Raw genomic sequence first — 15,366 nt, forward strand, 5'->3', positions numbered from 1 at the left:
ACATGAACAAGCACATCAGGGGGGGAGATGTTTTCCCCCTTACAACACTCGTGGCAATGAGTATTAAGCTATAATTGAGCCATTAGTCTCCATAAAACATTTTAGTACCAAAATATTTTGTAGAATTGTATTGCATTTTCTCCTGTCAACATTTGCCTGCTCTTGTTTTTATTTTTTATTTTTCTTTTCTTTCAGTTAGCATAAAAACAAGGCCAGGGAGAAAATGTATTCTTTAATGTTCAGCTTCCCTTTGCTAGGAAGTGCAATGGCAATGCTGATTAATCAAATAATTTTGTGCATTGATTCTTTTCTCATATAGTTATGCCTAAGAGCTGTGACCAAGGCAAGCCGAGGTGGTTAGATGGGTTTCATTTTATGTTTCTGCAGGACAGAGGCACCATCAGTCTTCATCCCTTAGGACAGAAAACATCAAGTCAAGCAGTACAGCTGTGCTACGCTAAGAGGTTGAAAACCTGTGTTTGGAAACTGCACCCACTAAGTCAGATCCTCAAGTCCATTATTCCTAATCATAAACACATAGAATAAGCTCAAGACCTTAGGAGCCACCATGTACTCAACACTGTGCCAGGCATGGTGCTAAGGAGGTGAAATGCATCGGTCATTTAATTTTTTTAAGATAAAATTCTGTGTACAAGAAACTGACAGAGCTCAGAGAGATTATGTAACTTCCCCAAGGTCACAGAGCCAACAAGTGGCTAGGCTTGGATTTGAAACATGTCAGCATTTAAAAGGAAAACAAAATATCCTGTTCTGCTACTGTTACGTACACCAAGATATCAATTGATTCTCCTCGTAATGGAATGCAGAACACATTTTAGTGTAGCTTTGCACTTCTTAAATGCAATTGCTTCCTTTTTTCCTCAAATATACAATCATTTCTAGCTTACACAAGCCTTCAAGAAATGCTGCTTATATTGAAGAGAGTGGAGGATGTGGTAGGGACATGGTAGAGAAATTCATTCTTTCATTCAACACAGATTTTTTCTGAGCACTGATTGAAGGTGCTAAAGGTACAACAGTGAAAACAACAGCAAAACCCCAAATCTCTGCCACCTTCAGGTAAAAGAGACCTTAAAAATGAATGTCATAAGAGCTTAGCCATACGATGCCAATAAACTGGATGGAGACCATGAAGCTAATTTCTAAAGCAGTAAGGGACTATGACTACTCTTAGGTAAAAGCTGGGAGATCCAGTTGCAAGTTCTGCTCTTCCCCTAATATAATAAAATAAATACCATTTCTTGGATAGTCATTATGTGCCAGAATATTCTATGCATTTGGCTAAGATAATATCTTTTTATCATCTCAAAATATTCCATGTTACAGACGAGAAAAATGAGATTCCAAGGCATACACTCAATGGTAAGGCTGGAATTTCAAACCAAGGTCTCATGTGGTTTCTTAGACCCTCTAAATATGCTACTTTGAGCAAGTCTGTTTATTCCTCTTCAACCCAGTCACTTCATCTGTAAAATAGGATTGCTGGATTCTAATCTTGCTAAGCTTCCCTTCAGCACCGAGCTTCCATGCATACAAGTAATCAAGAATCCTCTTAACTAGGGTCTAGACATAAAGGACTTAACACATTGCCTTGTACTTAGTGGGCTCTCAAAGAAATGGGGAAGTAATTAAGCAGTTCATTCTTTTGTTAAGGTTTTTGGAATCCTTTGGTTGTCTTTGAGACACTTAACTGATGATAAGTTCATTACTTTGGATAAGTCCTGACAATGTAATAATGATGAATCTCAATTTATACTAGCTAGATGATAATTTGTACTATGTTATATAATTACTTTGGCAGCACATCCCCATCCTAATTATGTTTCTCTCAGATATTAGAATCTATTTACATTTCCTGAGCACATAGTTTGGGCTGTAAAGAGCAGTTCATAGATATGAGTATGTTATTAAATATACACAAGAATTAATTGAGCTCTATGAGTAATCAACAATTTACTTGAGGGGGTTGCAATTTGTCTATGTCCTCAGTGTGGATGATGCCTTTTTGAGGATTCTCAAAAACCTCCGAAGAGTAGATTTGGAAAAGGACTTAAATTTGTTTCAATCTGAATTGAGAGGTAATAAAAATCACATAGATGCCTCAGAAATGCTCGAATACTTAATTCCAGGTACATCAAAATTTGGCCATAAATAGGTGATAAATTATCCTTGCAATAGAAGGGGGCTGGGGATTTAAAAGGAACCATTTAAAGAATTTGAAGATGTGTATATCAAAGCGTGTCTTAAACCTATAGTGAGATCAGTGAAGCTCAGCTCTACTCAAAATTTTGAAGATGTCCACGTCCATCAGTGTGCCTGTCTCAGGGGACAGGAACCAAGGCTTCACTCAGATTCCCTAAAGAAGGCTGAAGTAAGTTAAAAATCACTCTGTTATGTTAACCTCATCTGCTTCTTCAACCCTTCATAAATGCAAGATTTTACCAAAAGGACCCTTCCACCCTACTTTCCCCGTGACTGTCAGCCACAACATTTCTGTCATAATGGTGACTCTGTAAGATGTCAATTGCACCATTTATTCAGGCAACAGCTATTAGATGTTTCCTATGTGCTAAAGACTGTGCCAGGGGGCATAAAATACCATGAAAATTCCAGTGTTTTAGATGGAGCTGTTTGGTAGAGGACTTAGTGACTTGTGATTTGTTACAACTGTAAGATAGGAATGTCATAGCACCTGCCTCACGCGGTTCCGAGAAGAATTAAATGTGACAATGCCTATAAGGTATTAAGCCCACCACCGGTGCACGGAACATCCCACGTGTTAGAGACCAGCATCACCAGTATTATTAGTGACACGGTACTACAGAGCTACAAGGGTGACACAGCACTTCCCAACCCAACCCCCGCGCCATATCACACCAGTGGTTCCCAAACTTCCTTTCAGCCTAAATTAACAAGTCTCCCTGCCTTAGGAAGATCCTGTCCAATGTCGTTAAATCTCCGTATCAGACTTAACACATTGCATCTTCCTCCTCATCCTTCCTCCAGCGAGCCAGTTTCTCCTCCTCTCCCTGTCTTGATAACTAGAAACACCATTCAGTTACTCAAGCCAGAAACCTAGGGAATCCCCTTGACTCCCCTTCACCTTTCCTGCTAGTTACTGAATGTCGTAGACTCTGCCCTCTAAATATGTTTCAGATTCTACCTCCTTTTCTCCACCTCTCTCATCATTTTCCTCCTGCACTAGAACGAAATGATCTCCCTGCCACAAGTCCCCTCTCCCTCCTTTTCTCCATCCAGCCTCCATGTAGCCTCATACAGTGTTCATTCTAAATAAAAAATCTGACTTTATCCCTCTCATGTGTGAAAGTTCCGAGTGCCCCCCTCCGTTATTGCCTTAAGTATAAAGGGTACATTGTTTAGCGTGCCATGCAGTGCCCTCCACACCTTGTGCCCACTACCACTGTAACATCAACTCTACAAAAAAATCTGTTATTATGTCTATTACACAATTGTAACAACAACAAAAACTTGTTATAATTCTTTTTACAAATGATCCTTTCTTGATGAAAGCTGATTCCATTAAAGAGATTAAAGTTCTTCCCAAACATCACTAAAGAGATTTAAAATTAAGATCTAATTAATTCAAATATCTAAAAAGATACTGTAACAGACGAGCTGTGTAGGTCTGAATTCTGGACAGAAGTGGGAAAAGTGAGTGAGGCTCCTCTCACGGTACCTGCAGCACCACCCACGGCAAAGCCATGGACAGTGGGGCCCAGCTCTCTGGACAAGAGGCTCCCTTCAAAATAGAGAGGCAACTTACCAAGCTCTCTTGGCTTGATGGATCCATTCCTCAAAATAACGCTCCAGCTCCCGTCCTTCTAACTTTGCTCTCATATGTTTTTATTTGGATTCTTGAAGTCCAGAAGGACTTCGTGCAAAGTACTGACTTATACCTATTATCAATGAATAAACAAACAGCACAAAGAGCCCAGGATTGAAATCAAACCTGAATAAACCTGAGTATGTATACTATAATTATACTCTCTTTCAGATCCATACATTGAGGATAACACTTCTTCCCCAGCAGTAGATAAAGAACCTATGGCAGCAGTGGCCAGGTTGTAGCACTCAGCAACCAGTAACTGTGATCATTATTCTTATGACTTAAAAATATGAGCTTGGTTAATATAAATCAGTGGTTCTCAGCTCCAGCTGTATATATCACCTGGAGAGTATTGACAGCACAGATACCAATGCCTAGAACATACACCAGACCAAATAAATCAGCGTATTTAGGGGTGGGATACAGGCATCGGTATTTTTAAAAAGTTCTTTGGAGACGCTAACTCACTGAGAAACAATGACATAAATAATTGCTTTCTAAGCCTGGCAGTTATTAGATAAATTGGCAAAACAGTCATTCAAAAAGCCAAAAAATCTGCGGATGACTTCAGGGTACTACAGATACATCATGAGACAAGCAAGACCACCGTTTAACGGCTGCATGACTGTCTCTCCCTCAGAAGTATATCTTCATGCAAATTTCAGGTGTCGTTTTTATTACCACCAGTATGAAAGAAGCTTATTGCAAAAAGATTACAGTGCAAGCAACATACTCTCTGTTAACTCTCCAGCTTCTGGATTTGTTCAGTTCTCTGCTGTGAAAACTTTTCTTCCACCGTAGTCTTTCCGATACCTCACCTTTCCACCAGTTTCCCCTGGATGTTGCAGAGAGTCTATTGTTTATGTTCATGTAATCTTCCAAAGCTCTGCTCACTCCCATTTGCCAGGTTGCCTGCTTTGTTCTGCCAAGGGAAGTCTTGTTTTCTGCTCTGTGGTCAGCAGTCTGTTCTCTTTAAATAGCATAATCTCTTCTGTTGTGCACCTGAGTGATGCCAGGTGGCTCTTCTAGTTAGATTATCTTCTGAAGCTAAACCAAACCCCATTGGTCTCCACTCCACTTATTAATATCTGTTAGGGTCAGCTTCCCTTCTCCTTCTGATCATTTGTCTGGAGAGAGAAGCTTACAAAGAAATTCAGACTGAAAGACACTCCCAAATAGTACAGCTGTTCAATTCACCAACACTTTGTGGAATATCCTTTGCTTTTTCTGATTTCACTGGGAGGCAGGAGGACTGTGGCCTGGGTTTGCAAATGGCATAGCACCACCTTCCAGTGGAAGGAAAACCCGAGACTCTCTTTGTGGGTAGCTTGTGTCTGTGTGCAGGCATGTGGTTACTGTGTGTATATGAATGGAGGGGCACAGAGAAACTGAGAAAGTTTTCAACTTTAAACAAGCCATTTCTCCTCTTGATAAATGCACTTGGTATCAATACACCAAAACTGTGCAACCTCATAGACCATAATCAGAGAAAGATGAGCAAATGAGATCTGTTGGTTTCCTATTGCTGTTGCAATGAATCATCACAAATGTAGTGGCTTAAAACAATACAAATTTATTCTCTTACAGTTCAGCAGCCTAAAGTCAAGGTGTTGACAGGGCTATAGTCCTTCTGAAGGCTTCAGGAAGAATCTAATTCCTTGCCTTGTTCAGCTTCTAAAGGCTGTCCTCGTTCTTCAACTTGTGGTCCCACATCACACTGAATTTTTTCCCCTCTGTTTCCATCTTCACATCACCTCTCTGCCTTGGACCCTTCTGCTTCCATCTTACAAAGACCCTTGTGATAACATTGGGCCCACCTGGATAATCCAGAATAATCGCCCAGTAAATTAAGATTCTTAACTTTATCACATCTGCAAAGTTCCTTTTGTCATGTAAAGTAACATACTAACATATTCTTAAAATAAGGATGTGGACATTTTTAGGGGACCAATATTCAGCCTACTCCATAAGGAGATGGGTAGTTTTCTATGTTATGATTTTACAGGAACCAATGCTATTTTTCTATACATTCCACTGTTACCTTTGTAGATACAGGTTATAATCATTCAGTGTTTCATGTGAGCCTTTTTTTGCACCAATAAAGGCTGATCTAAAGGGCTGCTTATACCTAGATGTTCTACTGAAGACCAGCATTAAAAATTGTGTTGCCAAAAGAGCATTTGGCTCAGAGGATAGCGTAAACGCAGCCTTAAGTACCACAGTTGGCAGCTGAGGAGGAGCTGCACCCTAGAGTTCGAACCTTCTTCTTAAAATTGCTTCTCTGAGACTTGATATTATTCAACTGGTTTCCTGAAGGTCATTCTTATGCTGAAGTAACGTATTTCTAACTTGCAGTGAAACCATTAGTTAATCCCATTGTATGTCTCACATTTGGAAGTTGTCCACTAGAAATATTGACTAGAAACCCTGTCTGATGGTTTAGAATTTATCCTGATATTAAGAAGGCTATAAAAGGAGCAATACATTTCAGAATAGTCAGTGTAAACTTCTAAGACACCTATTTTTCAGTGGAAAGAAGCAGTAATAAAAACCCTTATAAATATTACAAGAATACCTCAGAATTGCCTAGGCACACTCCAGGTTCCGTTTTAAGTTTCTGCTACTATGATAGCAGCATTATGCCAATTATTTGTGACATATGAATTGATCTTAGCAATACAGGCTGTGGGTTTGTGGAGGACTTTTTGTTACTGTCGTCACAGCAGTGCATTGCCTTCTGGAAAATGATTGGGTTGAAATGTGATGTAGGCGCCTTTAGATACCAGGACATGTTATTGGAAGACTATTACCCAGAGATTTTCCAGGTGTCTTAGGCACCAACTGTGTCACCAACCACAGGAATTAGACTCCACAAATTATCCTCATCTAGACTTGAGTATATTCAAAACAAACTATAATACAATCTTTGTGATGCTCAGGCTGTATGGGATAACTTTACTCATCTACATCCAAGAGGTTGTCTTTACCCAGAATGACAGGGCTAGAGCAAGAAGTGTCACTGCTATTGGGAACAAGGCCATGACAGTTCTGTTGTAAGAACCCCAGAGAGCAGCTGGTCCAAAGCAGGGCCATCATCGTTAACAACTGTGTTGCAGAGTATCTTCATACCAGTGGGATCATTAGAACTGTCCTCTCAGTGAGTTTTATTCTGCTCTCTGATGATTCATTTTAACTACAAAAGAAAGAAAATAGTAATTATTTTCCAGCCACTGAAACAATAGGATAGTCTTGTGGCATTTCTACAACCATAAAATACAGAGATAGCCTTCCTGTGGGTATCAGCCACCCTTCCCCTCACTGGTTTAAGGACTATGTGATCTAAACAGAATGGGATGTCATAAAGATGCAGAGTATGCAGGATGTCTAGTATTTTGATTTTTCTCTGTGCTAGCCAGAGTTCTCCAGAGAAATAGAACCATAGGAAATACATACGAAGAGATTTATCATGAGGAATTGGTTCATATGACTATGGAGACTGAAAAGGCCCACAACCAGCCATCTGCAAGCCCAAAGACCCAGGAAAGTGTGGTGTAATTATAGTCTGAAACTGTGGGGCTGAAAACCAGAAGAGTCAATGGTGAAAAGTCTCAATTTAAGGGCAGGAGAATGCAATGTCCCAGCTCAGGCAGGCAGGCAGGAAGCAAAAGGGGTGAATTCCTTCTTCCTCTGCCTTTTTGTTCTATTCAGGCCCTAAGTGGATGGGATGATACTCACCCCATTGAGGAGGGTCATCTGCTTTCTCAAAAGCTTATCTCATCTGGAAACACCCTCCAGTAATGTTCAGTTTGGGCACTCCTTGGCCCAGTCAGGTTGACACGCAAAATTAACCATTCCCATCTATGAGAACTTTTGAGTCCTAATGATTGATTCTGCAGGACATAGAGTATGATTAATCAGGAATGGTGTTTTGTTAGAGGCCTTTTTTGTTACTCTGACCCAATCCAGCTACATCAGATCTGAATAGTTCATTTCTCTTTGTGAGAAAAAATTACTCAGTTCTCCCAACCATGATTATTTATTTAGATCTTTATTATACAAAGCATTAAAGCATCCTAGAAAAATATGTTTGGAATAAAGTTATAAATTTTTTTTAAGGAGAAGATTTGATACCAAGGGGAAAATTAGATTAAAAAACATAAAGCTGAATGACGTTAGCATATAAAATACTTACCTATGTTCCTGACTAGTTGCTCATGGAAGAGCCACAGTTTTGACCCTAAAGTCCCTAGCAATCAAAACAAAGGCATAAACAAGGGAACTTACATAACTTTCAGTATTCATGAAAAAAGAAAAGTGTATTTATTCAGGAAAAAAAAAATTTGTCTGGCACTGATAACCATGCCAGTCACCTGTCAAGGTGAGTGAGACCTCTTGAGGGTGACACATGTCAGTATCTTTCCCACTTCCTTGGCCAAAATCAGCCCCTTCCCCACACCCAAGACCAAGAAACCAAGAAATGCAATTGAATCATGTGTCCTTCAAGTTGCGAAACTGGCAGTGACCCTAATGGTGTTCATACAATGGGTCTTCCAAAATCAAGAAGACTGATAGTACTCAATACGTCCCTCTTACAGATACAAAATGTTACTGAAAAGGCTAGATATTAATGGTCTATCAATCTAACTGAATTATATGATTTCTAAGGGTTTTTTAGTAAGAATAATTCCTTTAGGGGACAACCATTATTAAAAGAACATATTAGTGGAAGGAATTAAGGAGAATATGCCATTAATACAAATAGTATTGACAGTCACATTCATAATTCGTGTGTACGATGTGATGTGTTTTGCACCATTAAAAATGATTTAAATAGAGACAAAACTAACCCTGAGCAATCGTGTTTTGGTAAAGTGTACACTGCCTAGGCCAGCACCTCCTGGTCAACCCATCAAAGTACAGACACAAAATTCAAAGACGGTAGTGTTGGTTAGGAAAAAGTCAGTTTTGCAAAGAACCATTTTAAAAGCCCCATCATGATTACACTTTTTATTTGAAAACCTGACATTTATCTTGATGTGACATTTTTGTAATCTCTTAATGACTTTTAGTTGAAATACCAACATGCAGAGAGAAAATCGTTGTGTGAATGCTATAAAGTGTACGGCTATTAGACAAGAGAGTAGCCAGTCCCAACCAGTCTAGAAACCATTATGGGGACAGTGGTTTAAAAAGCACCACCTTTGGTACTGTTGGCTTTATTCCTATCTGAAAGCTTCTCACTCACCTGTGTCCTAGACAGTCCACAAAGTTGACAGCTCAACAATCCATGGCTATACTTGTTTCTTAATGTCCATTTCTCAGAAATTCAAGGGAAGAACCATCAGACACTGACCCAAGCACTCGGTAGGACAGTCAAGAATGGGGATTTTTCTAGTGTATCACGTAAAAAGTGTACCTAGAGGACCCAAGGATTCTTTCTACAATTAAAGCAAGTCCATTAGCTGTTTATTCCCTGCATCTACATAACTCTTTTCTAACATAAATAAGAGACATAGCAAATGAATATCTGCTTCCAAGAATTAAAAAAAAAAAATTAGTTGAAAGTTGCTTTTAAAAAGGCCTATGCCACACATTGTAATTGACTGCACTTCAATTAAAAAAAGAGCCCATGCCCTTATTTGGTGACCAAATAATAAAATTTAAAAAGAAAAACCAACCCATTTGAAAAGCTGAAAATTCAGATGACTTTGTGTTTTTTCAGGTTCAGAAACAGTATTTGAAACCTCAGTGTCCAAGCCTATATCTTGACATAAAACTTGCCCAGTTCCTTTTCAAGCGGTAGTCTTGGCTGCAATTACATTAATGAACAAAGTGAAAAATTGAATTCCTGACTGACCCCAGCAGGTTACCTTTTTGTGCTCCAGTGATTTAAGAGACCCTCTAACAAGACCCCACCATGCCTGACTTTAAATGTTGTTGATGGCCCTGAAGCAGTTCTACCCTTTTAAAAATCCTTTTGTGTGTCTGGTCTTGTTATCACCATAGAAGCGACTTACACGCTGGGACCTTATGATTCACGGAGGGACCTTCCTGTCATTTGTCTTACCTTCCTGACATTAGAATTTTGCTGAATATTCCTCTGGTTTCCATATTAGGAGAGAGGCCAGAAGAAGCGTCAGATCCATGCTCATGCATGTTACATGCCATCTCTGAATACCCTCTCATTTTTTATCCCCTTTCATGTAAGATCATGCTAGTTTACATATCTTAAGCACCTTATAAAACCTCTGATAACTTGTGTTGCTTTTCCAAAGATGTTTTCAATTAATCTCTTGAACCGAAGTTACAAAAGTCCTTGTTCCTTAATGCAAATGGACATGTTTTCCACAGAGCAGTGTTTCTCATCCATTGCTGTGAAATACAGAAACCCAGACTCCACTCTCAGAAATTCTAATTCAGGATACCTCTGGGATGGAGTCCAGAATATCTGATTTTAAAACTTCCAGAGGGGATTCTCATTTGCATCCAGAATTTGTCAGAGTTAGGGGGAAAACTGTCTTGAAAATTTGATTTCTGAGTCTTCTCCATTCACTTCTATGCAAATACCAAAAAAAAAAAAAAAAAAAAAAAATCAGGACCCAAGTACTCCTTTGGTGACCTGCCTCAAGGAAGGTGATACTCTTGATTTAAAAAAATTAATGATAATATCTTATCTACAAAACGTTTGCCACTGTTTCTTCTCAGTGAACACCATTTCCAGGAATCCAAAAGTAAGATCACAGTTTAAGAAACTGCTTCTACCCAGAACACATGTCCTTTCTGTCTACGTCCTTTTTGCCCTTTCCAACCAAATAAAAACAATCTGCACAATGTTTGAAACTATCAAGATCCCAATTAGGTAACCGAATCAGAATTAAGAGGCAGATGAGTATGTATAAAAATAGTCCCCAGCCTTCTATCTGTAGGCAATCCTCTTTTTCTCCACTCGTTCTATGGGATAAAATGGGAAGAGGGTAGAGAGAAGGGTTTAAGAGATATACATATTTATAAACCCTCATTTAAATATATCTACATATCAGTATTGCCAGTTCAACACCTAATGAGTTTTACTCTGAGGTGTTAAGTACTCTGAGGTGTTAAGGAGATCAATAATATATATATCTAAGCATGGGATTACTCAGAAGCCTAGGCAGAGGGAAGGCAGAACTCTGTACTGTTATGGATAATTCCAGATATAAAATTGGTTGAGCATTTTTAATTTTTTTAAATTTGAACATCAGACTTCCATGAAGGTCAAACATAGCATAATGAAAGAGCATTGGATGGAGGTTAGTGGCCTGGGACCTAGCTCCACATCAATCACAGACTTGTCTCAGATTTCTGATCTACTGAGTCTATGAATTTCCAAAGCCCCTTCCTTTTCTATATCCCTATTGCAGTGAACTATTAACTGTCTATTTCTTATTATAATTCTGTTTCTGACTCTTTTCCTTTGTCTGTCTTTCACAGATCCTGTTCATGGGCATGATGACTGAGTACTATCACTACTTTTTCACAACCCTGGTAAGCATTTCCTGTTGAAATGTATTCCACACTATAAAGAAATCTTCAATTATTTCAAAGTCAGCCTGCCAGTGTCAAAGCTATTGTCATGGAGATCTGCTCTACTTTCCTAAGAATCCTCTAAATCCAGAAATGCTTAATAGCAGATCTTTCCTTCCCTTTCTTCCTTTCTTTCTTCCTTCCTTTCTTTTTCTTCCTTCCTTCCTTTCTTTCCCTTCCTTCCTTCCTTTTCTTTCTTCCTTCCTTTTCTTTCTTTCTTTCTCTTTTTTCTTTCTCTTCTTTCTCTCTTTCTCTCTCTCTTTCTTTCTTTCTTTCTTTCTTTCTTTCTTTCTTTCTTTCTTTCTTTCTTTCCTTCCTTCCTTCCTTCCTTCTTTCCTTCCTCACTAGCATCAATATATGTGCATCCAGAAAGGAATTAAAACTTCCATTAAATACAAACTGCCAAAGTACAAACTATTAATAAAGAAGAATTATATACATCCTCTATATATGTTAGAGGGCACACCAAAGTATATCTTGGCACTCTTTGATCTGATGTGATTTCCCTGTCTGTATCCAGTAGACAGCTGGGCTAGCCAGGGGTCACCTGTCAGATGTTTTGAAGACCACCAAGGAGAGGAGCTTGGGAGATGCTTTGTACATTTAACTTTCTTCTTCATAAGAAAAATCATGGCTCTAAGCCTGAGAAATTTGAAACTATAATACCTTAAATTTTGAGAGATTATCAGATCAAGGGAGAACAATTTAGGCATTTAACACATCAAAATGATGTGATAGCTCTCAACCACACACACACACACACACACACACACACACACACGCACACACACACTGCACCCCTCCCAACACACATACTCCACTCTCATACGAGAAGGAAACACAGAACCAACCTCCATTTATAATCTGTAAAACTGTGTTGACTAAAATCTGCCCAGATTGGGGAGATTCAGTAAAAGTACCATGTTACCAAGTAAAACTCACAAAGCAGGCTGGTGAAGTAGGAAAATCACAGAATTTGAAACAAGGACCAGGCATGTATTATACACATACTTCTAGAAGCAATAAATTCCATTCCTGACTCAAGAATCCCTGAGAACATGAAAAGCTGCAGAGGACATCATGAGACAAATGCTTTGGGGCAGTTGTCAGAATCATCACTGTTCCTGAGCTTGGAGGAAGGATGCAGGGCAGGGCAGAAGTTCCTGAACTACAGCTTCTGTGGTCCCCTCATTGACATCCTGCTCAGGTCCTCTGTCAGAACAGTCGAGGGAAACCCTGGCAACTGGGAAGTGTCTCGCTCTGCTCACAAATATGGTCCTTCCCCATCACCATGAACACGTAGGTCTTCCTCAAAGTGACATGGCCATCTGCCTCAAAGCTTTCTCTCACCTCCTGGTGTACACACCCTTAAAATCTGGGGTTTGTTGAAATTTGAGAAAGAGTATGAACAATGAAACCTAAGAAGGCTAGTCTTCAATGGAAGGACAAACCAGTTGCCCTCATACCCTTTCTTTCTTCATTTTCTGAAACAAGGAGATGTTGAAAACTGGACCTTGAACTTTCCTCATTCTGTATTACATAGAAACCTCAATTTGGGGGTCAAGCTAATTTTGAACATGTTTGACATGTTCATTTTAGCACATTGTATTTATGTGCTGTTGAATTCATAAACGATTCACTTTACCTCCTGTAAGTTTCTGTCTGAACCCCTGCAGCTTGAGTTATTTTCCTTCTATTCACTGTGTGTTTTAAAGGAATCATTCTTTCTTGGGTCTTATTCTTAAATTTGATTCTTTAAGCAATTTCCTTTGGTTTTATCTGCATTCTGCCATGCTTTGCTTTTATATTCTTCCCATTTTTGCTCATGACTACTAATAAAACTTAAAGAAGAAAAAAAATAGTTACTTAGTGCGAGGAAAAAATATAACTCTTTAAAAGGCACTGTACTTTTTCTTATATGAGCCAGGAATTAAAAGCTACGCTCTTTTAGTTCTACAGTCTAATCCAAAATTATCTTGGGAAGAAGTAGTGATGTAGGAAAGAGTTATTCGAAAGAATAAACGTGTATGCATCTTCTGCACAATCAAATCATGGAGTGTTTCCGAAGCTACTTCTCTTTAGCAACCACTGTCATTACTGATGGTGTACTGATGATGTCTCGTATTGTACTTGCATAAAGCATTTACATTGTTAGGAAATTTTTACCGAAGTTTTTTTTTTTCTTTTATCTCCAGTGAAATGCTATTTTGAAAGTTTGATTTATTGTTAAATGTGAGAAATGTTTAATAACATCTTTTAGAATCTAACCTTTCTTTATAGGAGAAAAGTTGAAATTATCACATACATCTATTTTAAATGTGAGCCAACATAAATTTCTGGTTTATACTCAGCCTCATTTGTAATGGGAAACACTGCAGTGGGTTAAAGGTTTTTGTATTTTCCCTCCTGCAATATTTTCTAGAAGGGGACAAATTCTACTTTTAAGATACTCATGTCCACACAACTATAGGCTGCAGTTTATTCTCTGAGAACCGTGAGGTTCTTACTCTGAGCTTATGTCCAGTGAGCATTCTTCATGCCCTCATTGTATGGGACATGAGTTATTTTCAGTGAGCCAGGGAGTGGTTTTTTTCTTTTCTTCTGAGAGTGATCTTCCCGTCAAATGAATATGCAAGTTCCAAAGTCTTTGCAAGACTCAAAGTAGCCTGGGGCAGCAAGATATGATGGAGAAAGGTTGTATTGCCACTGATAAGTGAATCATTCTCACGACAGTCACATCACCACTCAGAATCCCAGTTTCCTCATCTAGAAAATAATGGCAATGAACCAAATGGACACAAAAATCCCTCCCAACTCCCCTAGACACAGAATTCTCTGGCTTCTCAGAATGTCACGTACTGTGCTCAAGGGCATACTAATTATTGGCAGCTAAATTCCTGTTCTTGGTTTATACAAACTCTAACAGTATTGCAAAAAAAGGATGAAAATGGAAACTGATCACTGCCTTAGAATTTGTCAGGCAGCATGCAAATGAAAACAATGGAAAATGTTCTTTTATAGAGACCGTATGTGATGGTGGCTGCCATTTCTGTTTCAATCTATTTGTTGCTTCTACCATTATTAGTTCTCTTTTGCGTAAAGAGCACTGAAAATGTTAACTCTTTCTACTTTTATCATTTTTAATACTGCGCAGGACTTATTTGCTTTAGATCTGGAACTCTATAGGTACAGTGGTGTTAATATGACTGGGTTTCGGCTGCTTAATATTGACAACCCCTACGTGTCATCCATCATTGAGAAGTGGTCCATGGAGAGACTGCAGGCCCCACCCAGGCCCGAGACTGGCCTTTTGGATGGCATGATGACAGTAAGTAGTTTTAAAATAAAATCATCTGAGAGATTGACTTTCTTAGAGGTTAGGTTAAGAATCTCGTATGCCTTCTATAGTGCGAGGAAAAAGTGTTACAACCTGCGCCTCGACTTGTATGAGAGAAGAAGGAAAGGTTTTATGTATTTTGAAAGCCTGTGCATGGCTACTATCAAAAACTGCTATTTTCAGCTTCCTGACAGTAATGGACTCAGATAAAAACAACAAAACGAAACAAAACAAACAGTTAACATGAGTAGCCACTACTGTCAGCCAAATGGAGACAAAGCAGAAACCAAAGCAAGGGTAAGTAGGGAGAGGGTTCCCCCTGGGAATGTGGCCTTGGGTAGGAAGGAGTGTTAAGGGAAAGCATGTTGCCTATGAAAGTTCTGCAGAACCAGTGTGCCTTCCTCGCTTCTGCCACCTTTCAGCCAGCAGAAGCACATGCAGAAAGGTCCAAATTCCCATACAGGCAGCGCACTCACATTCTTCCTGTCCTGGGTACCTGGAGGCACACCTTTGCAGACGCTGACAGTGCTTCACACCAACCGTATGTTGCTCACAAAGCAGATGCCAAGGCTGCCTCCTGAGGAGAGAGAGGTGCTCT

At 39.2% G+C, this 15,366-nt stretch overlaps 1 protein-coding gene across 6 annotated transcripts in view; it reads left to right on the top strand.

Moving 5' to 3' along the window:
- The window catches only part of GRIK1 (glutamate ionotropic receptor kainate type subunit 1), a 354,894-nt gene that overhangs the window by 235,762 nt on the left and 103,766 nt on the right, over positions 1-15,366 (top strand). For all 6 annotated transcript variants that reach the window (XM_074360752.1, XM_074360753.1, XM_074360763.1 and 3 more), the window contains exons 5-6: positions 11,339-11,392; positions 14,586-14,759. In XM_074360752.1, coding sequence (XP_074216853.1) covers positions 11,339-11,392; positions 14,586-14,759 — 228 coding nt within the window. The remainder of the gene's footprint in view (positions 1-11,338; positions 11,393-14,585; positions 14,760-15,366) is intronic.

The sequence above is a fragment of the Camelus bactrianus genome, chromosome 1 (assembly GCF_048773025.1).
Source record: "Camelus bactrianus isolate YW-2024 breed Bactrian camel chromosome 1, ASM4877302v1, whole genome shotgun sequence".
In the NCBI taxonomy this organism is placed as follows: Eukaryota; Metazoa; Chordata; class Mammalia; order Artiodactyla; family Camelidae; genus Camelus; species Camelus bactrianus.